The 25,987-nt window shown below is 42.2% G+C and overlaps 1 protein-coding gene across 1 annotated transcript in view; it reads right to left on the reverse strand.

Moving 5' to 3' along the window:
* LOC146178222 (uncharacterized) overlaps positions 1 to 25,987 on the reverse strand; it is a 70,175-nt gene that overhangs the window by 20,358 nt on the left and 23,830 nt on the right. Inside the window, exons 10-28 of the mRNA XM_084579654.1 lie at positions 25,385 to 25,429; positions 25,145 to 25,198; positions 23,804 to 23,857; positions 23,673 to 23,732; positions 11,561 to 11,611; positions 10,400 to 10,453; positions 9,864 to 9,917; positions 9,105 to 9,158; positions 8,527 to 8,583; positions 7,918 to 7,971; positions 5,622 to 5,675; positions 5,029 to 5,082; positions 4,540 to 4,593; positions 4,391 to 4,444; positions 3,119 to 3,172; positions 2,555 to 2,608; positions 2,103 to 2,156; positions 1,355 to 1,408; positions 703 to 747 (exon numbers count right to left, since the gene is read on the reverse strand). Coding sequence (XP_084435780.1) covers positions 703 to 747; positions 1,355 to 1,408; positions 2,103 to 2,156; positions 2,555 to 2,608; positions 3,119 to 3,172; positions 4,391 to 4,444; positions 4,540 to 4,593; positions 5,029 to 5,082; positions 5,622 to 5,675; positions 7,918 to 7,971; positions 8,527 to 8,583; positions 9,105 to 9,158; positions 9,864 to 9,917; positions 10,400 to 10,453; positions 11,561 to 11,611; positions 23,673 to 23,732; positions 23,804 to 23,857; positions 25,145 to 25,198; positions 25,385 to 25,429 — 1,014 coding nt within the window. The remainder of the gene's footprint in view (positions 1 to 702; positions 748 to 1,354; positions 1,409 to 2,102; positions 2,157 to 2,554; positions 2,609 to 3,118; positions 3,173 to 4,390; positions 4,445 to 4,539; positions 4,594 to 5,028; positions 5,083 to 5,621; positions 5,676 to 7,917; positions 7,972 to 8,526; positions 8,584 to 9,104; positions 9,159 to 9,863; positions 9,918 to 10,399; positions 10,454 to 11,560; positions 11,612 to 23,672; positions 23,733 to 23,803; positions 23,858 to 25,144; positions 25,199 to 25,384; positions 25,430 to 25,987) is intronic.

The following is a 25,987-nucleotide window of genomic DNA, read 5'->3' on the forward strand; positions in this document are numbered from 1 at the left end:
CAGACTTTATCTGACTTCCTCTTTCACTCGTGGCCTTACATTTTACATGATTTTCTTTTACTTGCTGACATGAGCTTCAGTAAAATGTTTTCAAGTTTATGGTGCTCCTATTGCTAAATTTCAGTATCTGTTTTTTTATATAGGCATTGTACAAAATGAGTATATATAATTGGGGCACTACTCTTACTGCCGGAAAGCATACACAATATTGTCCTACTGTGAGACAGTATTTTGGCCGGACTCAAGCTTTAAGCACTTTCGTGAATGCTGAGCAGTACTGGAAATTAAGTACTAATATAGCTTTGCAATAGTTAATCTGTGGTCTCTCATATGCTGCCAGTTGCAAACTTTTCTGTGCAGGCTAATACATGCAATTGAGCTGAACATGAGTATGACATCTTTGCATCTACCTTAGCTGCAAATGAACCTTTATAGATCAAGTATGGATATATAACAAATTTTTGTCTGTATCAAACATTTTTATGATTCTTGACAAGGTCACTATAACAAGGTTCAATTCTATTCATCTTTGGTGTTGTGTAGACAGTTTGTCTTTCATAAGTTTATTCTCCTTGCCGAGAAATCTGAACTGTGGTCAAGATGAGAAACAGTGAGATTTTCATTGGTCAAATGTCCAGTTTGTTATGATAAAACAAGACATTTGACTTCATATTTGGCAGGCGTTCCCCGCTCAATTGTCACCTCTGTCCCATCATGCCCTTGTGGTCCTGGTGGTCCCGGTGGTCCCTGCATGCATGCATAGAAACAATGCCAGCTGTTCAACCTTTGATAATCTTGGCGAACTCAAGCAATTTCATTTCTTATCAGTCAGATTCTGCACTCAGTCGAATAGGAACTGATGAATTTCTGAGAGAATTGAAATGACTGATTAAGCGAAATTTTAGCTGAACATTTTTGGAACAATCTTAAAGGAATTACTTTGAATATCTTTAGAACCTTCACTTCAGGTTGGCTGTGTACGCAAATTTTATGCATAAATGTAAAAATTTTTAAACACTTATAAGTAATGTGGCAGTCTCATGCAGCTAGCGCTTGAGGGGCTATTTTTTGGCCTTTAAAAGCATGTGCAGGTGGCACATTTGGACATGCATCTTTGTTACGAATTGAAAGTTCGTCTATCTTAAAATTTCAGATTTAAAAAAATATTTGGCAAATATTACAAATTAATCGGCATAGTGCTTCTATCAGCCGCTATATTTTTTTATTAAATTAAATATATGAGAGAGTTGCATTGTGAATGCACTTCTATTCTCCACAGGTATTTCAACGAGAAAATCAGAACTGTGCCTCCTTTAACGCTTCTGTTTAAACCTGCAGTCAGTGAGAAGCTTACGTGCAAGCCTGGGGGTCCCGGAAATCCTCTTGGTCCCATAGGTCCCATGGCACCCTGTGTGAAAAATTTGTCCGAGTGTATGCTGAAGCTGAAAAAACACTGTGGCGTAGCTGTTATGAACACCATAGAAGCAGCATTTGGGAGTCAGCACAAAGAAAACGAAAATAAACACCAGCATAAATAAAAACAAGAAAGCTTTCTTTGTACAACAATGCAGCAACAATACCTAGCTGTTTCCATTCTCGGTAGAGAGAAGGCTAAGAGATGAGTTTCTTGATAGGACAGAATGCCCAGACTTGGAAACTTCATTTTGTTAACGTGCAAGGTACACAGAACATTTAGTGTGAAGGCAAATACAGAAAGAAAGCACGGAAGTATAGTAACGACATAAGGAATTGAAGTAAAATTACAAAAGGAAAACATCTTTGTATGGTAGTTAGCCAAAACTGTCCTGAAGTTAATTGATCAGTGTAGATTAATTGGGACATTGTCCTAGTCATGACCGATAATTCATATTGATGGCTTTTCTTCTACCTTCGCTGATGAAACAGTAGTTCATTGACGGAATCACTAGCCCTCCATAAGAGTTTCACTTCTGCACGCATAAATTAACTCATGTCACAGCTCACACAGGGCAGGGAATGTGTTTTGATCTTTTATTACCAAGCTTAAAAAACCTTTATGTGCACCATTTTTTTTTGAATATGTAAACACACAGACTGCATTTAGAATGGATTCTGAGCCATACCTTCATTCCATCAGCTCCAGGCTCCCCCTTTAGTCCAGGATAACCACGAGGGCCCTAGGAGTCATTCACAGACATTATCAAGTGGTCATACTCGCTTCCTGGGTAATGTGCATTTGTCTTGCTGGCTTTTCTTTTCTTCTTTCTTTCTTTCTTTTCTTTTTTTTTTTTTTTTTGCAGCCTGCATTAATTGAGGGCTTAAATTCTTCTGATGGATCTGCTAGGCATAGTTCTTCCTACCATATGAAATGTAACATTGGAATGCCTAGAAATGTTTTGCGGGATCGTTATGGTTTAAAGATGTCTTAGTTAAGCAGTTTGCCACCAGTGCTGTAATTAATAAATATGCCTGTTTCTTTGTTGGACTTAACTTTTGCTGTGAGCATAACACCTTTTCTGGATGTTGTTCTGGCAACTATGTAATTATGCCGGCATATAAATTCAGCTGCACTTACAGGCTCTCCAGGAACAGCAGGCTCCCCTGGTTGTCCAGTCTGTCCAAATTCTCCCTGAAAAAATGATGCACAGATTTGATTTTTTATTTCATTCCAGCTAAATTGACATTTTTTTGCAGGCATCGAGTGCTGGGAATACATTTTTTGCAGAATTTGGTATCAGAATTAGACTCACATTTTCACATCTTTAATCTATCATGATCTCTGACAGGAAATTTACTTGATGACAGTATGCTAGGTATTCATCTGCATATTTGGGTCTTGCCAGAAGTGCAATTCATAACACCAATTTTAATGGCGCAAACAGTGCTTCACCGCTTTTTTGAGTCTTGGTTATCAAAAGATCAATTTTTTTAGCACTGCAGCTGAGAACAATGCATATGTGCTTTCAGCAGTAGAGGATCAATGATTATGAATTTGTTCCATTATCAGGTTTTTCTGCTGATATGCTTTTGTAGTTTAGATCATTACTTACATGACACCTTTACTTACAAACACACTTTTCATGCTAAATTTATTTGATGTCATTAGAAAGCGTTATTTAGTTTGGTGTTAGCGACATACTTTTTCACCCTTCTGGCCTCGAAGCCCCACAGCACCAGCCGCCCCAGTAGGTCCCTACAGGATGTTTGAGAATGCGCAGCTTTTATGTCAGCATCATGTAGCATCAAATCAAGACAGCAGTCTGAAATATCAACTGCATTGATGCACGTGAAAGCAATTCGTGCTACAGTGGTTAAATTTAGGCACAGAGCATCAGGTGTATTTATCTTCGAAATCAATTTTTGAAAGCATTTGTCTACAGCTTGGGAAATGCATTGGAGCATTTGGTCGCTGTTGCTTGGTGATTAATGCTCCCAGAAATATAGAATTAAAGCATTCACTTGAGACTTTGTATTTAGCCTTGAACTTTACTCTTAAATATGCAAGTCTTTAAGTGGAGTTTGAGTAAAAGGCAGAATGATAGAAGATATGAATCAGTGCTCATGAAATAGCTGTTTCCTAACTGTTGTAGGTGGAGGGGGGCTTATGAATGTTTAGTTCTTAATTAGGTTGCGCAGTGAGGTTGCAGATTTAAAGGTTATATTTTATGTCTAAAATGGTTTAGTTCGTACCTGTGCCACATATGCACTAAAAATGGTATTAAGTGTCATGTGTGTGAAGTTGTAATGCCATTCAAACAGTCTTCTGGATGCATGCTGACATTCTCTTCATTACCACAGAGTATTCCAAGAGATCGTTCAAAACATTTATTATGTCATAAAATTCGTATCATCATTGCCCTGCTTAAATAGAACACACTATTTTTTCCCCACGTAAGTTTACAGCTACTGTTCAAGCTTGCTAAGTTGGAACAATGCTTATCATTCCAACATAATTTTAGTGGTGCATATTATACTCGGATAACAGTTAGCACCTGGTTATGTTATGCTGTCATCTGGAAGCATAATGGCCTTAAACCTAGATTCGAGACACTGCTTCCAAAATAAATGACCTCTCTGTCTTCATTATGTTAGGCACTGAATTTCATTTCTAGTGCTTATGCGGCATGGGGATCGGTCAACTTATAAGCAGATAGTTTAGTCTTATATTTAGCACTGTATATTGAGCTGTAATGTCTTCATGGAGAGAAATTGCTGAATCCAAAGTCCCACCTGCAAGTACAGAAAGGTAGAGATTGAGTCCAAGTCAACATCGTGAAGCTCACTCGCAAGACCTTTTGCAGAGCCCTTTGCTTAAAATTCTCATACAAAAGCACTGGCATACTGTACATATTGAAAGAGGTTACAGAATGTTATGGAAGGAAACAGAAAGAGACTAGAAAATGCTTCTCACAGGAAGTCCTATTAGGCCTGGCTCTCCTCTTGCTCCATCTATTCCTGGTGGACCCTGGAGAAAATTTTATGTTATGTGACTTGTTTGACAAGTTTGACAAGTTGTTTGACAATCGCTGTTAAACAAAATACGAAAGTGGAATAGCTTACGCGTTCACCCTTTGGCCCTGCATCACCTTGATAGCCTCTTTCACCTCGGTCTCCCTGAAAATGATAGATTAATCTCAAGAACCTTCCAACGAGACCATGCTTGTGATATCTTGGGCCTCAATGAAATGTGACAATTGTGAAATTTTTCACTGGATGCATAGTTGAGGAACCGCACTGAATTTAGCTGGATGATGATGAGAGGTAGGGACCACATTAGAGAAATCACAATAAAAACTGAAACAATTAACAAAGGAACCATGACCACAGCTTCAGACTTTGGGAGGGACAATGTAAAGGAAGCATTGAAATCTATACAAAGTTATCAAAACTAAAAACAGATTTTAGGAGAAGGTGATCATCAGCTTTACATTGGTAACATAATCTACTGCTGAATATTAGATGAGGGGCTTGTATGCCTAACTAATGGTCATGATATTTGATTTTGTGGAACCTAAACAGATTGTCTAAAAGTGGTGACCCGTTACAAACCTTCGCACCATCCAAGCCAGGAAGGCCAGGAAGTCCGCGATCACCTTTGTCACCCTGTTAAAAATTAAAAGTATATCGCAGCACTTATAAGCAGGTATGCGATTTGCTATGACAATGCTCTTTACCATTCTTTAGATGAAGAAATATCTTGTCTCATAGCTAAATATATCTCTTTCTGCTGCTGTTTTACACTAGCCACATCTGAGTCAATGGGCAACCAGCTGTTTTATTGCACTGCCTTGTTAACTACTATGTAGGAAGACTACTGGTTAACATTATCTTTCTTCCACTTTGGGTTGAATAGCGTGAGTACTGTTCATTCACAGCATAGTGCTGTAACGCCAAGCATTTGATCATGGCAAAACGATGCTACAGTAACAAGTGAAGTAATATAACATACTCAGTGTTTACATTTAATAACGTGCTTGGATTTGACGGGGCTCTATAGCATGCAGGAGCCCTTGCATTGAAAGGAATGCCTTTTCTGTGATACTTAAGTTTGTGAAAGTGACACACTAATTTCTAACTGCTGCACCATCTGAGCAGAAAAAAAAAGGTTCTTAATTGAGTGAATTTTATCTTTTAATTCTTACCTTCTCCCCTTCGATTCCCTGAGGACCGATGAAGCCACGGCTGCCTTTTTCACCCTGCGGTTGAAGCAAAACACATAAGACAAGTTTCACTTCACTTTTTCATTCAGTATTGGTTTGACTGAAAAGAAAAAGGGAATTGTTTCAGGGTTCGTTTATTAATTTACTGGTTGCAGTTGTATTGCATTTGATGAAGTGAAAGGTACTCCTTTACTTCCTAGCTTGATGTATAGGAAAAGGTTGTATGCTTCTTTCAGCGTCCCCTTCTGTGCTTTTCAGGTGGCCCAGGAGTTGAAGAACAGTGCGTTCATGAACACAGGATTAGTTCATATGTGTTCACTTAGCAAAGATAAGAGCGTAGATAAGAATAGAAAGTGTAAGCTCGCATCCTCTAAGCATTTTTTGCGAGAAGCATATATGCTGCCATTGCGTTATGCAAGCTGTGGACGAAAATAGCATGACTACTGAAGGACAACAGCCTTATTGCAGTTAGAATTTTTGATATTCATTCTATGATGGATTTCCTTTCTTTTGAGTATTGATGGACGAGTCCAAAAAATATTGTGCAGTTGGATTTCAATGAAGTCTCTGCATGAGGATGTTATTTGTATTTGACTTGAATAGGCACGCATGATTGGATCAGGTTTTTTGTGCTGTATGGGCTCTATGGAAGCTCAAACATTCTGTGAATTTTCCGCTGAGAGAAGCAATACTCTATGCCACATCTGCTTGCATAATAGACACACTATCATGATGAACAGGCTTCCTTTTTTGTTTTTTAGCATGGGAACTTTTGCTAACACAGTCACTGCATCATCTCATGCAATCATTTCACCCTCAGTTTTCATAACATTTCTTGGGGGGAAAGGCGCATGCATCATAAGTGCAAGTATGATGATATACTCATGGGAAATAAATTAATGTAATAGGCCTTTGGGCATACTTCCCCTTATATAATGCCGTTCGTCGCCAAGAAGGTATAATAAGTTATGATCCATATGCCAGACACTATGCTTTCCATTTTGAAAAACATTGGCAGTGGCTTAGCTCAGCTATGTCAGGATATACGTAGCGAGAGGTACGTTTCTCTGGCTGAGCTTGTTGTGGTCGTCTATGTAGAGTCAGATCCTCTTCTGTTGGTTCTCGTTGACTGAACTCTCGCACAGACCCCAACTCAGCGGTTATGCTTCGTATATTACGCTCGGCAGTCTGGCATCACTGTTTGGCAAACCGTTTCTCTTTCTGCGGGGGCATCTCTACTGCTTTCTTTGCCTTCTTACTCTCATTCTCACTTTGCTGCTGCTATGTGCTGCTTTTTATGCTCTGCCGGCGGCTGCATTTCGATGGAGGCGAAATGGAGAGACGTCCAAGTGCTATGGGATGTCAGTGCACATTAAAGATTTCCAGGTAAATTAAATTACTCCGTAGCCCTCCACTACAGCTTCTCTTTTTCTCTTTCCACTTTCTCTCCCACCTTCCTCTCTTCCATTACAGTGCGGGGTAGGTGTCCACACAGCATATGACAGATACTGTGCCTTTCCTTTCCTGTGAACCAATTTATTATTAGTATTATTATTATTATTATTATTATTATTATTATTATTATTATTATTATTATTATTATTATTATTATTATTATTAATATTATTGTTATTATTATTGCACTCTGCATCCTGGCGTCGCTGCTTGCAATGTGCTCTGTTTGTTTGTGTTTTTTCACATTGTCCTGGCTCGTATCATCTTCGACCCGCTGTGAGGCCAATGCACGCCGCTCTTTCTGACGACGTCTCTTGGCTAGGCGTTCCTCTCTGCTGCGGTGTCTCCGCTGCCCACTTAGCCTTCTTCTGTTCGTTTTTCCTACGTTCAAAGGCCAACTGCCAGGCGACAACCTCGGCATTCGACGAGTTGAGATTTTTCATTCTCTTACGCCGCTTAGCAGCAGCCTGACTTTCTTTCACATCGCTCTCCATGGAGAATTCTGGGTTAGGCTGCGTTCACCATCCCACATTTATACGCGCTACGCTATCTCCTCGCACATGCGCAGTAGCACGAGCCGCTTCTGCTCCAGAAGTGGTGGCACCAATGGAGTGACGTCACCCGACTCCTGACATCACCCGGCTCCTCGCAGCTGCGGCGAGCGGAGACAGCGAGGCTCTCCAGCTGCGAGTAGTGATGTCACTCGCTCCTCGAGCATGCACAGTATGGTTGCCCCAGAACCACGCGAGACCAGCGAGAGTGCGGCCAGTGTAGCTCACGCTACAATATTTGCACATCATAAAACGGAAGGCCTCTCACTAACCTGTGGTCCTGGTAGTCCGGGCTCACCAGGCAGGCCAGGAGGTCCAGGCAAACCCTGTTCATGGAATTTAAAATTGGAACAGGTAAATACTTTGACCAGCAGTTAAATTGCATACACAACATAGCTGCTGCTTCGGCCAATAACAGTGATCTGCGAGTAGTTTGAAAACAAAGATGCTAAAGTGTGGAAAAGAAATGAAACTTCAAAGATAGAAGCACTAATTGGGGTTGTATAGTTATATGAATGGCCCTTGACTACCTTTCCTTTTTTTTGGACATTACGTCATGATAGCGAAAACTTGTGATAATGTTTCCTGTATGAGCTGGAGCTGTATGGCAGCAGAAACAGCTTTGGATGTGTATCTGTTTTCGGTCTTTTTAATCTATGCTGCTTTTTTACTTCAGTAATGAACAGCCTTCTCATACACTGAACAGAAAATCATTTTTAACATCGCACTTTGTGAGACTATGTTGTCGTCACTCAGCGATGACGAAGATCTACAATTGTAAACATTTTTTAAATTTATGCCTCATTGTGGTGAAAAGGTTGAGATAGGGCTTCCAGCTGCTTTGTGTGTAACACAGTGGCATACAACGTTTATGAACTGACTGGTGTTGATGGTCCTTCTCCTGTGGTTCCTGGAATTCCGTCCCGTCCTGGGGGCCCCTGTAATAAAAAAAAGAAAAGAGAGAGAAACTTGCTTATCAAAGAAAAAAAACAGGCACTCCTTCAAGAGGACTATACTATTCAAAATTACTTTCTTGAAAACATTTAACATATGAAGTTCAGTTTTCTGACATTTTCCAGGCATGTCTTTTGCTGTCATCTTTTTTGTAAAAGTGTCTAAGTTGAATGATTTGTTGTTTGTCTGCCTCTACTGCTTTGTAACTATGGGCTATGGCCTTGTCAAGCTATTTTGGACAGCTTTTTCTTCACCTCCTATATCATGCACTTTTCAAAACAGAAATAAATTTAGCATTTATTGCTATTTATTCATCCATGATACTTACCAACTTGCTTGAATAATTGAAGCTAGGAGTGTGTGTTCACCCTGATTTTAATGTACTCTAGGACGTGCATCAAATAGTGACAGACGTAGGCTAATAAAAATTTGTCCTTGTGAGGGCTGACAGTGCATCGACACAATGTGCATGAGTCTTGTAAGGTTAGTACTACCGGATACTGACCGGTGGCCCTCGAAGGCCTTGACTTCCTGGTGAACCTTTGGGCCCTGGTTCACCCTGAAACAAAATGGCCAACTTTAGTGAAGGAAACTTTGTGCCACACATCTTTTTCTTTGCTAAGTTTGCAGAGTAAGTACACGATACGGCAGCTTCATTTTGTCACCTCGATAAAGGGTATCATGTGATTTCTTTTATGTGGGTTGCCATTGCAGTACTGCTATTCTGCAGTTTTTCTGTTATAACGACCCTGTAATGGCCTCAGGCCAACAGTATTAACAAATAAGTATTTAATAAGGACATACGATTGCTGTGCACTTGTTACTAATTAGGAATTACTATATGGATGGTTGGAAGTTATTCTGCAGAGCCACACTTTTTTTTGCAATTCCATTGTGCTTTGAAACACTTCTAGCTAGTACTCTATGTGCTTCTGGGAAATATATTTTTAGGCATGCAGATATGTAGATGAAAACAAGATAACCGCATTGCTAATTTTTTTCCAGCTGGTAGAAAATTAGTTGTCCCACTTAGCTAGAAATTTTTCATCACGGAGATGTTTGGCAACACAAGCGAAATGAGATGCCAATAAATTATGTGAACTCGATTCAATTATATTTTTTTTAAGGCAACAAACTGCTGAATGTATAACGAATGCAAATGGACCATAATACCCGAGTACAAACCGCTACAACCACGGCTAGTTAGATTAATTTTTTTAGACTAGTTATGTGCAGTGGCAAAAGGAAAGAAACCATTACATACGGGCAGTCCACGAGGTCCAGTCTGTCCGGTGTTTCCTCTTTCACCTGGTTCACCCTGTGTGCAGCATAGAAAAAGTAACATTTAGTGGGCACACTTCACTGCTTTCTTCAGTTTTTCTTTCTTGATACATGTGAGTTACTTCAGGGCAGATGACACCAAAGTAAGCAAAGCATCATATTTCATCTGAAAACCATTTCTAAAACATGTTGTCTCAGTTGGATACTTTATGTTATCAGCATTATTGAGTGTGGTTTTATTTCAGTTTTTGAATGGTATGCTACATCTCCTTTCATGTGAACACTTGCCGCCCATTTCTCATAATAAAAAAAGAGTGAGACCGCAGTTAGTGCAGATCATGAATTTGTATAGGCTCATGCATCAAGTCGAAATTATCGACTTGGTATCCATTACTTTCACATTTATTTGCTTTCCATTGTTACTGATCTATTTTTGCATCCTTTAGCTCTCAAACTTCATGCTTCAACTGAAGAGACAGCAGCTTGCGGGCATTTTTATTTTTGGCGGAGAGTTGTCACCTTGTTGCCTGGGGGTCCCATTGGTCCAGGTAGGCCTTGCAGTCCTTGCTCACCCTATTAGAGCAAAATTCGAAAATGTTGACCAAGGTGTGGAAGTATAGATTTAGGTACCTTATTTTGCTATTTTTTGGTCACTGTTTTTGTTGCTTTAGTGTTTTTCTGGCTCATGCATTGTGGTTCATTTTTGCTTTAAATTTCACTGTGCTAATTCCGATAGGAGGAAATCATCATCGTCAACATGAGCCTGACTATACCCACTGCAAGGTAAGAAGCCTCTTCCATGTATCTCCATCACCCTGGCCCTGTGCCAGCTGCATCCACTTGACCCCTATAAACTTCCTAACCTCATCCATCCAGCTAACTTTCTGCTGCCCCCTGCTATGCTGCCTTCTTCTTGAGGGATACTGGTAAGCTGTTGGTCTATTGCAGTCTGATTCTCATTATTTTCTTTTCATGGTCCGGATCTATGGCTACTACCTGTCCTAAGCAGACATATTTGCCTACAACTTCCAGAGCGTTGCTGTCTATAATAAACTCCTATTGCTTTCTAAGACTGTTGAACATTACTTTAGTCTTGTGTATTTTAATTTTTAATCCTACCATTTGGCTTTGTCTACCTAGATCATTAATAATTATTTGCAGAAATTGTCCCCTGTGTTGCATAGCAAGGCAGTGTCGTCAGCGAGTCACAGATTACTGAGCTATTCTCCATCAACCCTTATCCCAAACTTTTCTCATTCTAGGAAATAACTTGGCCAAACTGGTTTAAAAAGTCAACACATAGTTGCAGCTTTGTATTCCTCTAAATAATATATGTATTTGTTATATTCTGCTCCCAAAGTTTATGTGGCCTTGATTCGCCATGTGTTCTGAAAGGCTGTCTGGAAATAAACATGTTACATTTTATTTGATTTGAAACTTGGTCCAAGGTGCTGATTGACGCCACGAGACTGCTCATGATTTATAAAGGCAGAACACTGTGAACCTGGACCACATAGGCTTCAGTATGCTGCATACTATATGAGTTAAAAGAGCTTGCATTTTGAGTGGAGGAGTGTCTACATTCTATTTTTCTGCACTCAGCCAGAACCTGGTTATGTTGCGTTAATTCCTACAATTTCTATATATGGTGCTACTGCCAAAAAAAAAATGCGGTCTTGCAATTGGTCCTGGTGGGCCAGGGTCTCCTGGTGGTCCAAGTGGTCCTTCTACCTGCATAGACAAAGTCCCACTTAGGCATTATGTTTTTTTTTGCAAAGAAACTTGAGTGCCATTCAGAGTTATAAAAGCCTGATGAAGTTTGTAAAGTCTTGATCTTCTACTGAAGAAAGTTATCGAATAAAAGCATCGTTATTTTGATCAAAACTCATTTCAATCCCTAAAAGCAGTGCGTACTCACTGACAGCCTTTCCACACACCTTCAAAAAGTGCAGATAGAACCCATTGGCAAGGTGTTAATCTAAATCTGCTCGCAAGCAGGCAGTAAGCTGCAAAACAACTGCACTATATTGGTTTATTCAGTAAAATTGATCGTAATGTTTTAAAATAAGCTTTTTCAGATATCTAGACGGCTTCAACGACGCTGGTGTGCCATATCTTCTGACAAACGCCAGAATATATCTAGGCGAATCAGGTGTTATTGTAATGAGCTACAACCAAAAAAACCAGCTTTTGCTCCTCATAGGACCCTGTGTAGCCAGTGGCACTGAGCGATTCTCGGGAAGAGTCAGCTTTCACCTGCTAGTGAAACAACGCAGCGTGTGGCATATGAAATTGAGGTTCACCACACCTTAATCGAATTTCTTGTGGCATCATGAAGGTCGGTCGATGCCACTGGTTGAAGCGCTTCATCTGCCGCCTTTTTCTTGAGTTTTATCTGAATGTAGTAAGCTGGTCACTAATTTATTATTTAGCTCTTAAATATGTCAGTTATGTGCCTGGTTGCAAAAATTAATTTGCAACTTGGCGCTAATAATAACCATATCACTGTTTAGAATTTTGAGAACACGAAAGTATGAGGGCAGCGATTATTATGGAGGCCCGCCCGCTGTGCCAAGTGCTTCAACCCAGGTAGCACCAAAACATTACATCATTGTTACATCTTTGTTAGTCGAATGTTGATATGATGTTAATGGCCTTTTTTTTTTTAATGTTCTAGCAGTGTTACAAGTAAAGGTTAATATAATGTTTCACTAAACATTGAAACATTAATCTCTAATGTATATACAACATAAATGTAGCATTCCTAAAAATGATAGAGCAACTTTGCACGATTGAGCATGTAGGCTCACCACTTGTGTTGGTGCACAATCTGTAGGTTTTGCAAAGCCCACAGAATAGCGCAACTTCATAATAAAGTACAGCTCCTACGCTCACCTGTGAACAAATAGCATAGAGTCAAGCTTTCATATCCATTACCGAGTGGCATTCCATATGAGTGATAGTGGCGAATGGATAATACGTAAAGCTTCCCGACAAAATAATAGTGCTCTATGCATGCACTCTGTAGCAGGTATCATCTCCAAGATTAACTTGCAAAGTGTTATTTTAGAAACATGTTTAATTACTATGTTGTTTTACAGTTATGAAAGAAACATTAATGTTCAAAGATCATATTCAAACATTATTTTTGTAACATTAAAATAATGTTTATAATACAACATAAAACTTTATATAACATTATAATAGCATTAAAAAGTCAACATTAGTATGTTTCTTTCGAATGTTCTACTAATGTTATTTTGTGTCACAAAGTGTTATGCAACATTCAGACAACTTAAATAAAATTTGTATAACATTATTCTAATGTTCGGTGCTACCTGGGGATGGATTAAGACATTCGGTGGCGGGCCTCAAACCCCCAGTGAACATGTAGTGCAATGTATTATCTTTATTTTATCCTACCCTGTTCTTTCTCTCTGTCCCTCGCTACCTCTTTCTTTCTGGCGCCCCAGTTCAGGTGCTTCATGTATTCAGATAGCAGATATCGAAGCTGACGAGCATTTTTACTTCCGTTTTTGTATTTTAGTACTTAATCAATACTACTACTACCACCTAGGTTCTGTGGCGGATTGAATTTTAGCCATAGTGTATTGTATCCTTTTCCAAAAGCGCGCCTCTTCGGCGCACACGAAACGAAGGGGTGCGCGGCAGCAGAAGTTTGTTGCGACACTAACGGCCGCCTACAGATCTCCCATTCACACCCAGCCACCTATTTGCATTAATTAAAAGCTTGGAAATTAGTTGAGCAGCTTACTCTTTCATACGGTTCACCTGTTTTGTGATGTCTGCCAACAATGGCATTACAACACGTCAGACGCCATCTAGATATCTCATGCTTATTTGCAAACATTTTGGTTCACATTTGCTGAAAAGCTGGTACACATAAATGTACCTCTTGAGAGCATTTTGAAAGAATGAAACGAATTTGCCGACTGTGATAAAATGAGTGGCCGCTAGTCATTTAGGCAGGCTTTTTGAGATAAAGAAAACTGATTCTGCCTTGAACTACGCGACTTCACTGCTTTCCTTTCTTTTTTGTTCTGTGTGATACCTGAATAAAAGCTCTATCTGAATTGACTGTTGGTGGCATGCCTATGACTCCGTGTTCTGACAGAATGTTCTAACGCACTTGCCACACGTACTGCACGCGCCGACAGCGGCATTGGCTGCCAACTTGCCGAGACGATGCGCGCGCAAGCTTCGTTCATTCAAAACAGGTTTGGTAGTGCAACAAAACAATAGAGAAGAGCAGTCAAGTTTTCTTTTTTTTTTTATACTTAGCGGGATTTTTTTAAATGCTGGCAAAAAGGACCAACCACGTTTGAGAAATATCGGTAGAAAAAAGGAGTCAGGTATTTCTTAACGGCTAGCACTTTTATTTAACAGTGCACTCGATGACAAAGTTAATATTCAAAATCTTGAATATTTCCCTTAAGGACTGACGCCAAATTTTGGGGGCATTTGTCTTCTTGTAAATGATGCGTAAGTCATTCCTGTATATCGATCTGCGCTCAGTTTTCGCCTACGACCGCGAAATAATTTGTAATTGAATTTTCTTTTCTCATCAGTTTCGGTTTCAGCAGCCGATGTGGTGATAACTTTATTTTTCCACCAGATAAGGAGGCCCCCAATCCCCGCCCCCGTCACGCAGGCCTAAGGGACGGGAGCCGACACTATAGTGCTCTAGAAGATTGGGCAGTGTGTCGACCGCGCCGCGAAATGCATGGGAGCGAGGGGCCGCTTTTGCGATGACGGAGGCGCCGCAGCGCAGAGGGCGCCACCAGCAACTGGTGTGCCAGTCGTCCGGGCGCCCGCGTATGCGCGCTGTGTGGCGGGGCGGATACCGCGCGGACTGTACGTTCTTGTTTGCTTGTGCGTCGTCTCGAGCTGTTCGCGACAAGATTTTACAAATAGGCCGGTTAATGGTGCTCAGTACTGTTAGCAATCACCTAATTTATTTTCCATTTTGGCCGTCGGCAACTCCTCGGGGAAGTAACATGACAGGAATTGGCTCCGAAGAAAACAGCTTGGGGAGAGCCGGCGTACGACTCGCACAGCACGCTTCACTCGCCGTACAGCTTACTTTAGCATTCCTAAAGCTCCTAATTCACGTTGCAGAAATGTAGTCGTTTTGAAAAGAAGGCAGGGTGGAAGCAGGATGTATGAAGAAGTGAAACATACAGCATGTGCGTTCGAGCGCTGACTAAAACTGATCACAGTAACCCCATTATCAAAACAGTCCAAAATGGTATATTCTGTTGTTTTCCACGCCAACTATGCCGACTACAGTACGTCACTGAAGCCACGAAAGAAGTCGGCATTCAGTTGGAATGAATTAAATGTGGACTACCCCGCATGGAGGTATAGAGATATAGTAAAGTAAGGACATGAAAAACGAACGACACCACGCCGACTGGCTACTGAATAACGGAACACAGTGGGTCAGGAAAGGTGGAAGAAGTGGGAGGTAAAGGTTGCACAGAAAAATAAAAAGAAGCGTGTCGTCTGCCAGGGAGGGAGAAAGGGGTTGGTGGAAGGCACACAGCGATGTGAAAAGAGCGACCGCGAATTTGAACAAAGGTTCAGAATTTTCGTGCGGCACGGCAAACGCACGACGAAGAAAGCAGGTAGCTAAAGACGAAGAAAAATGGAGATATATTAAAAACAATAAAAAAAAGAGGAAACAATCGAGCATAAGAACCAAATGAAGCCCCGGGAAGAAGAAAGCAGTGCACAAACAGGCTGCAATCGAACGCGTATAAAGATATAAGCATCGAAACTTAAGAGACAACAACTTGTGAAACTGTACACTAATCTAAGAACACACCATTTTCTTTTCTCTCCATAAGCTGAAACATTGTTGTAACGGGTAGCTTTATAAATAACCAGAGATGTGCGCTATACATATGACATTTAATCTCAATGCGTTATAGTTTAACAATCACCTAATTGTTCAAGAAAATGTTTCCATTCTAGGGTGCGCAAGTCACCGGTAATATGCAAGTCATTGCCTCCAGAAGACCGCTCTAGTCCTGTTTTATGTACATACAAAATAAAAGAAAAATGAATAGCTTTGAAAAAGAAATAACGACGGAAAATAGAGGACGCAGAGGCTATAGGGTACGCTTTATTCGCTTCCGCTAGATCATCTTTCTGCGAAAGAGAGGTTGTGAGGCCGGCACGGTTTCTCACCACGAACAAAAATAGCGCTATAGGTTCGAAGCTAGGTCGCAATTTACTCAAAAATTTGGCTCGGATGCACGGTCCTTTTCGACCGCTTCGCACTTCAGATTTTGCAAACTTTCTGTAAAATGTGAAGGTTCAAAAAGTTTATCTACTTGGAGCACCAGAAAAGCTCCCACTTGAAGCAATGAAATTTAATGTGTTTTTGCGGCTTCGCTCTTTGCGAAGTAAGCGAATCACGACAAGAGTTCCCAAAGGGAAAATAATTAAATTCCCTTGGAAGTATTTCACGTGTAATATCAATCTTGTTAACAATTATAGTTTGGTTAATACTGCAAAGAGCACCCGCGGCAAGTAACCCGATTATATATATAGTCTGGTAAGCAGTAGTTGCAAGTATATCCAGTCGATTACTTATATTTCATACCACACACTCAAAGAATAAACACGCATTATGTCCGCATTTGATTTCAGCATTATATTAATTGCTTGCGTATTAGATGCTCGTCATCGTTTTCGCATTTTTCCGCTTTCTCTCGGTGCGCGCCAAGAACTGCATTATACCTGCCAATTCGACGCGCAATTATCAGTGCTTTTATTTTTGTTTGTTTGCTCTGTACCATTTGATGCCAGTAAAGCGTCCGCACTCAAGAGCCCACTATGAACTTATTACGTATGCGACAGGTTTAATTTTTCACATTTTATTTAAAGTAATGCCGTAGCCGTACTTGATTTTTTTTTTCACCTAAACAGCTGGTTCACCCTTTGGTTAGTGGCACGCAAACAAATGTCCGTGGTATACGTATATGTTAATAACGAACAAAGAATAAATGCTTGAGTCGCGTATACCTTGTTTATTTTTTTTTTTTGCCGGTAAATATCACAGTGCTTTAAATTAGTACGGTAGTGAATAAATGTGTTTTGCTCGCACACTGTATTTGTCATTTATATAAGCGGTGATTATAGGGCACATAAAGAACACCGATTAAAGAGATATATAACAGATTATTGACGATTTAAGATAAACGTTGTTATGTATTAATAAGCGAAAGCTGCAAAATGTAAGCAGGCGTTCGTAAATAAGGTTTGTAAAAAATAAGTGTTCCTAAAGAGGCCTTACGAAGCACAAGTTTTGCACTGTTTTTCTCCGCGTGTTAATAGCGCTCCTCGGCAGTAGCCTTTATTCCCTTACGTGAAAAACGAATGCAAAACACCACGCTTCGTTGCAAACATTAAGTACAAATTGCTCATCTGGACGATTTGTAACTGTCCGCAGGAAGAAATGTTGAGTGTTTCAGATAGCGATTCAAACATCGCGCGCTGCTCCGAAGGACTGCCCAAGCGTGCATGCTGTCTCCAGATAGATGTAAAAGAATGGCAGGGATCAATTTAAGCACCTGAAATAAGTAGCCTCTTTATAAATTATCACACTAATTGCGTAGCGTCTGAAAATCGCTCCAAAGAGAACCGCACCCCTCCTCTGTACCCCCGCTATCCCGCGGCCGCTAAGCGCCGAGCGGCGAACGTGGCACCCCTGTTGCACGTCGCGCCCTCTCGCGGGAGTCGGTTCCTGTCATCGCAAAAGCGGCCCGCTCTCCGGCGCCGGTCGTCACACTGCCCAATATTCTAGAGCACTATACCGACACCTCCGCAGCCATAGAGTTTCTTACTCTTACCTAGAGGGAAAGCTGTGCTGCCGTCTATGGAAGTTTACATGGAGTTTTCAGACGGCCGTTCAGCTCCCATGGGCGCTCAAAGCATCATGGGCCGGAGAGCTACCGAGTGCAGAACCGCAGAACTACAACTTTTGGCCAAAATTAATGTAAAGATAAACGTTGTTCTACCGTAAACAACGTCCTAATATTGAATATCGTGACTATAAATTGCAAAAAAAAGAGAGAAACAGTATATGTCACTGTGAAATTTATCCAATATAAGCGATGGCTCTTTCTCCTATTGGCTTAGTTTTGAGCAGCACAAATACCAAAATTTCGCACTTAATAGGCAAACTTTGAAATAAAAAAATGTTATGAAAATATTTATCGTTGTGCAATCACTTAAAGAAGTTTTTAGTGGCATTTCGGGAAACAGAAACCATTTATTGGCGACGTCTGCTTTTGCGCCTTCGCTACTATGGCTTTCGCGGTCTATGTACGCACCTTCAAATGACGATGATGACGAAAAAGAAAAATCGCAGTAACGCCACTCCACGTACCCGAGAAAAACCGACTGTCCCGCAACAAGTAGCACACCGGCCCATGATTCTTAGCGCGCCCATGGTGGCTGAAGTGCAGCGCCCTCAGCTTTCCCTCTAGTTAGTGTAAGCCAAGACCTCCGCAGGCAAAGAGGTCTTGGCTCTTCGCGGCTTCTTCCGCCAGGCGGATGGCTTGTTGCTGTGGAGTGAGGTACCTCGCTCCGCAGCATTGCTTCTCAGGCTTCTCTACAATTTATATTTGTTTTAGCCTCTGGGGAGCTAGCACATTCCCAGATTATATGGTCGAGGGTCCCTCTCTCCCCACTGTGCTTGCATTTATCGTTTTTTCTATCGTCCATCTGGATATAATATGCCCAGACCGGGTTTACAAAGTTACCAGCTTGCAGGCGCCGCCATATGCGACCGCCTCCCTATTGTTTAGACTTTTATCCGGTGGTGGCACCAGTCTCCTGCTTAACCTGTAATTTTAAAGAATCTCCGTATAATTTTGCAGACGCTCGTCCATGTTCCGGCAGTCGGGCGGCTCCACAGTTACCCGGAAGTAGAGAGCTCGGGCTAACTCGTGGGTCGCTTCGTTGCCAGGGACGGACGTGTGTGCAGGGCACCGTGGTGCAGGGGTCCAAATTAAGCGAATTTTCCTGTTTAGTCGTCTACTGGCCAGAATCCTTGCCGCGTCCGGCGAGACCCTACCCTTTCCAAAATTCTAAATAGCCGTTTTGCTATCGCTGATTATGAAATTGGCTTGCGTTCCGACGCAAGCGAGCGCTATTGCAACTTCTTCAGCCGTTTCGGCGTTGCGGCTTCTAATGGTGGCGGCTGATACCGGGGCACCTCGGCCGTCGACCACCGAGGCGACCGCCGCCCCCGTTTTGCCACTTGCTGCATTCACGTACGCAACCGACTTGGTGTCCATCGAATCGAAGCGTCTGATTAGTGCTTCTGCTCTCTTCTCCCTCCTCTTTGTGTTGAATATGGGATGCATGTTACGAGGAACGGGGGAATGATTATATTTTCTCGGCAGTCCTGTGGGATACTTGATTTTTCTCGTAGTCCCCTATCTGTCTGCAGGCCTACCATTTCGAGTATAGTTCTGCCCGTGGTCGTTCGACTTAATCTTTCCAGCTGCGAAACTCTGACAGCCTCCGCTATTTCGTCCTAGCTATTGTACACTCCCATAGAAAGGAGCTTCTCTGTGGATGTGGTAATTGGTAAGCCCAGGGCTCTCTTTATGCACCGTCGAATGAGAGAGTCTAATTTCTTCTTCTCCTCCGACCTGATATTTAAGAGCGGCGTGGCATAGCTCACGCGACTTATTACGTAAGCTTGGGTTAGTTCAAGCAAGCTTCTTTCCTTCAGGCCTCATCCTTTCAACGCGATCCTTCTAAATATGCCAATAGCTTGCGTGGCGAATCCCTCTAGCTTTTTTATTGTTCCATCATTATATCCATTCTCCTGAATGAATAGTCCTAAGATTCTAATTTGATCTTCCTTTGGAACTGGTTCCCTTCTACTTTAATGTCAAATTCCCAGCTGCGCTTGCATCGGAGTGACTTTGGGTTATAGATGAATAATTGCGATGTATGCGGCGAGCATGATAGACCCCTACTTGCAGCGTAGTCTACGACAGTGTCTGCCGCAGCCTGCAGGCGCTCCTCAATGCTCGCATAACTACCCTGATTAATCCAGAGATTGATGTTATCCGCACAAATACTGAAATTTAGCCCCTTTATGCTGGGAGGCCCCTCATCGCCACGTTGAAAAGGAACGGGGAGAGGACCAAGCCCTGCGGCGTGCCCCTGCTCCCTAACTTCACTGTGGGGGACTGAATGTCTTGAAATTTCATGCAGGCAGTTCTGTTTGACAAAAAGTCCTTAAATGTACTCTTATATTCGTGCACCTACTCCGATTTCTTTCAGACCGTGGAGAATCGCTTCGTGTTTAACTTTCTCAAAAGCCTTTGTCAAGTCCAGGCCGAGAATCACTTTGGCGTCTCTAGAACGCGAGTCGATTATGTCGCATTTAAGTTGGAGCATCACGTCCTGCGTGCTCAAACCCGGTCGGAAGCCGACCATCTCGTGCGGCCACAGGTCGTTTTTCTCCATAAAGCGCGTCAGTCGTGTCTGGACTACATGCTCCATCAATTTCCCCATGCATGAGGTTAGAGAAATAGGTCTTAGATTTTCTAGTTTCGGGGGTTTGCCCGGCTTTGGGATTATAATTACGTTTGCCGACTTCCACTGCCGAGGCAGGTGGCCTTTAGTCCAAATTTCTTGCATATACTCAGTAAGATCGAGCGCTGATGGAGTCATCATCCAGGTTTCTTAAAATTTTATTCAGTTCAGTTCAGTTCAGTTGTTCAGTCGTGTCCGACTCTTCGTGACCCTATGGACCATTTCACGCCACGCTTTCCCGTCTCTCACTATCTTCCTAACATCACATAACTTCATCTGCAGTGCCTCGAGGATGCCATCTAACCATCGCGTTCGCTGCCTACCCCTTCTCCGGCGACCGTCAACCTTTCCCAACATCAAATCTTTCTCCAGCGACTCCTCTCTTCTCATCAGATGACCAAAGTAGCTGAGTTTTAACTTTAGAATTTGACCTTCCAATGAGCAGTCAGGGTTTATGGTCGACAATATCGACTGATTTGATCTTCTGGCAGTCCAAGGAACTCTCAAGAGTCTTCGCCAGCACCACAATTCAAACGCGTCAATTCTTCGGCGGTCAGCCTTTTTCACAGTCCAACTCTCGCATCCATACATCACAACTGGAAAGACCATAGCACGAGTTATACGGATCTTGGTTGGCAGACTAATGTCTCTGCTCTTTACTAGGCGGTCAAGGCTAACCATTGCTCTCTTTCCCAGAAGCAGGCGTCTCCTAATTTCATGGCTGCAGTCTCCTTCCGAGGTAATCTTGGAGCCCAAGAAGAGAAAATCTGTCACAGCTTCCACTTCTTGTCCATTGATGCTCCAGGACTTGATAGGGCAAGACGCCATGATCTTTGTCTTTTTGATGTTCAGTTTAAGCCCAAACTTCTCACTCTCTTCTTGTACGCGCATCAGAAGTCTCTTGAGTTCCACTTCACTTTCTGCCATTAAAGTGGTATCATCCGCATATCTAAGGTTGTTGATACGTTTTCCAGCAATCTTCACTCCATATGAAGACTCGTCCAGACCGGCCTTCCTCATGATGCACTCTGCATATAGGTTAAATAGGCAGGGCGACAGTATGCAGCCTTGCCTCACTCCTTTCTCAATCGGAAACCAATCAGTAAGACCATGTCCAGTTCTGACTGTGGCCTCTTGTCCTTCATATAGGTTCCTGAGGAGACAGATGAGGTGAATTGGAACTCCCATCTCTTGGAGAGCTTGCCACAATCTGCTGTGATCTACGCAGTCAAACGCTTTCGCATAATCAATAAAGCAGAAGTAGATGGGTTTCTGAAACTCTCTTGCTTTTTCCATGATCCAGCGGAGGTTGGCAATTTGGTCTCTAGTTCCTCTGCCCTTGCGAAACCCAGCTTGCACGTCCGGAAGCTCCCGATCCACATACTGCTGCAGCCTACCTTGGAGGATTTTCAACATCACCTTGCTAGCATGCGAAATAAGTGCGATCGTGCGGTAGTTGGAACAATCTTTGGCACTGCCTTTCTTTGGAATGGGGATGTAAACTGACCTCCTCCAATCCTGTGGCCACTGCAGGGTTGTCCAAATCTTCTGACATAATGTATGCAGAATGCTAACAGCGTCATGGTTGAGGTTTTGAAGCAACTCAGCTGGAATGCCATCACTTCCGTTGGCTTTCTTCTTAGCAAGACTGGCTAAGGCCCATTCAACTTCACTCTTCAGGATGCCCGGCTCGAGATCAGTAATCACAACCGTCTTATGTTGGGTTTGCACATTCGGGTCCTTCTTGTACAGTTCTACTGTGTATTCCTGCCACCTCTTCTTTATCTCTGAGGCTTCAGTGAACCATGATAAATTTTGATACGGCTGCTACATCAAACACACAATGCCGTTGCCGTCGGAAACCAAGTGTTTCTGTGTCAAGGGTTTGTGCAATAAATGAAGGTATGAATTTGCATCTGTTTCTTTCACCACTCTCACTTTTCACGAAATATTACACACATGTGAACAGTGAGTAAAATACACATTATTATTGGACACTTGAAATATAGTTAGCATAACGCAAGATATTAATACTTTGTATGAACACGATTCTTTAAAATAACGGTGGCCAATTATCGGAACACAGTCGTTACAGTGTCTATATACGCTATCAATAGGCTAATCATAGGAGGTATAAATTCGTTCTATGTAAATATATGCTATTCAATCACGGTGGTCAATTGTCGGAAGGGAGGTCATACATAGATCATACGTGTTCTAAAGACGTTCTTTTGATGGTCGATAGCTTCTATGATCATATTGTCTAAAGACATTGCATAAAGTGATCATAGACATTTTTGTAAGGGTATCCCGTCAGGGCCCGGGGCCGATTTTGTTTTTAGTCCCAATATTTCTGCCCTGACCTCCGCCTCCGTGATGGGTGCGTCCAGCTCCTCGTTAGGAGCTCCGTCATACTCTGGGAGGGGGGCACTATGAATATCGCCAATGTACATGTTGATTAGTGCATCCATAAATTCCGCGTCTGTACCCTTAAACGCGTGCCTGGCTTTTGATAATCTAATTCCTGATTGGGATTTTGAGTTGGTCGGATCTAATAGGTGTCTCAGCAGACCGCACGTTCTGGGAAGGCTCATTCGAAATATGGCTGTGACGTCACTATCATGTTTTGTTGCGCGGCATGAAAAACAGCGATATAATCGCTGAGTCTTTACTTGTAGTGATTGTTGTTCTTGAGGCAGGCTAGCTTTATCATTGTAGTAAATTCGAATGACACAGGAATGATTATATCGGTGTATTTTCATCGCTCGCGTGGCCTAGACTTGACTGTGACGTCACAGCCATCGCTCGGCTGTTCAAAACCGAAACAGGGGAGAGAAGAAATTCGATCATAAATTATTCAGCAGTCGTTGGCGAATATGACATTGTGATCCGTGTACAGTAATGTCTTAGGCATCATTATAAAGAATAAAACACGAATCCAAAAATAATGTCTACGCTCCTTTAACTAGCATTTGAAATTCAATACAGTAGACTAAATAGAAATTCAATAGAATTTCAAGGAAAAACATTTGTAAGGAGCATTACACGCCGAGCAAGAACAAGTTGCTGGTGTCACCTGGCTGCGGTGTACCGCTTTTCAAAATCCTTAGCTAAAGTTAAGACACTCGGTACGACTAGTGAGCATGTTTTTCTTAGCTGGCCATCTTGAAAGCGAGCTGCGTTGAAGCTGAATAGTCCATACCACTGCTGTGTTGCCTGGTGGCCCTTGTGGCCCTCTTGGCCCCATGGTGCCAGGAACGCCCTGAAACAAGTAAATACTCAGCGCCGGCCGCGCTTGCACCATGTCTGCACAGTAGTCCTTGGTATACTCACGGGAACACCCGGCTCCCCAGGAACTCCACCATCTCCTTTCTGACCTTTTAATCCCTGGGAAAAGAAGGGGAGGATGCGTTAGGTCAGACAGTTATAAAGCGATCCACAGCAGGGCCATGTTTGAAAAGTAAAATAACAACAACAAAAAACTAGTACACGCTTCAGCACATTTCAGGTATCAGTCTGTTTCTTCTTTCTACGTGAAGTGGTTCCATTTAGGGGGCGGATGAAAGTGGAGGAAATAAAAGCACCCCCCTTTTTCCAAGCGAGAAAATTTACATAGAAAAAAAAAACGATGAGCCTGGCTCAAGCTGAAATGGAACCACACTGACTTAAGGCAATCCAAGAGAGGCATGCTAAGTTCCACTGCTCAGTCAAATTATCCTGATTCGCCTGTATGGAACCCGTATTTACCCCCCTCCCTCCCATACAGCCCTCTCTAGGATTGGATCCTTAACCCACCCCTTGATTTGTCGATGAAGAAAATATCAAAGCTACAGATTTCCTCTGCCTTTTTGCTCCTCTCGGCGTGATTGATTCTCATGTCACGAATGAGCCGTATATATCACGTGAAGCGGAACGAGTAGATTTCAACAGCGCAATTACAAGTCCGGAAATGATAACGTAGTGTTTTTAACGGGAGTTTATCAGTGTTAAACTGCAGTGCGAGTTACCATAGAGCTCCCAGCAGCAGTTCAGGGGACGTATTCCGAGTTCGCATCGTTATCGAAAGCGTCGCTACCTCCGTCGACGAGTCATCTGATCGGTGAAAACATCGGAACCGGAAATAGTGGCAATCAAACTGACATCCGGTCCCGGTGTTTTCACCAGTCATAGGACTCGTCAGGGAGATAGTGACGCTTTACATTACGACGCAAACCCTGAATACATGCAGCTGAGATCAGTGCTCTCATTTGAAAAGGTGAATTCACGAGACGGCAGTCGATGTAACCCCCCGCGTAGGCAGGTAGGCGGCTTATGTTTTTAACTTGTGAGGAAAGTTGCTGTCGATGCTTTTGCACAAATTAAAACACGCATATACGTGAGAAGTGACATCATGAAAACTGTGACTAACCTTGAAATCTTACCATGTGCCTCAGCTGGATACTCTTCCGTCAGTGTGGTGCTCGGTTTTAGCACAAAGCTAGCTCTTATTAATTCAGGAAGTATGTTGCGAAATGAGTGGTGAAATGTAAACATGCTAGCTTACTTTTTATATTTTTTAAGTAATTGCGGTATTGCACATTCCTGGTGACCTCTACACTCGTAGTGACATCAGTGAAGGCCATGGCATTCTTATACTAAACGACGATGCCCCATGGAGAAAACGATATAACTCACTGGAATGCCAGGGATTCCCGGTGTGCCAGTATCGCCCTTTGTTCCAACAGGTCCCTGTGTAAGAGTTTTGTCATTTATTTGTGTCTCAATGACAGAAGGAGACAGGCGGCGAAAATTACACGAGACAGCATTGCACAGTGGTCGAGTCGTCCATCCTTTGTTACCAAAAAATAAATAGATTCGGGTTTTTCAAACTCGCTCTATGGCAACCAGAAAGTAGAATTAAGAAGTTGTACTTACTGTAGGTCCAGGTAATCCGGGCAAGCCGTCCAATCCAGGTGGTCCCTGATGGCATTGCATGAAGTGATGCTGTCATTCACATGCTTAACGGTTTCAATGTCGTGGAACCCATCTAGCGAACTTTGTTATTTTTTTAGGACGCGTTTACTCTGAATGTAGGTCGGTTTAGGCTTTTTCTTTTTTTTTTCTTTTTTCTTTTTTTTAGAACGGTTGCCGCGCATGTTTGCGCTACGCATGTTTAGGAAATGCAGGTTTAAGAACGTAGCAGTTGCTTTTCCCCTGAACATTGCATGATGCAATATACTCATAAGGCTTTATCATACACAATGTGATACAAATATAATGTTAATGTCATGCAGTGTCAGACGTTTTTGTATATTGTCATAGTGTGGACATATATTTGTTTGACAAAACCGTACGTGTAAGATTACAAATGCAGAAACATTCTGCAGGATTTGCGGCGAAGTTTTAATGATGCTTGACCCTGCATGTATGGGATACAGTGAGGGGCTAAAAGTGAGCGCAGTAGCTCTGTATTGTTACGAGTTGAGTTGAATTTTCGCCCCCGCTTGCCGCCTTCACCTCCCCACGCAGAAGAGGTTG

Source organism: Amblyomma maculatum, chromosome 9 (genome assembly GCF_055883805.1).
Source record: "Amblyomma maculatum isolate TAMU_Amacu chromosome 9, ASM5588380v1, whole genome shotgun sequence".
Taxonomy (NCBI): Eukaryota; Metazoa; Arthropoda; class Arachnida; order Ixodida; family Ixodidae; genus Amblyomma; species Amblyomma maculatum.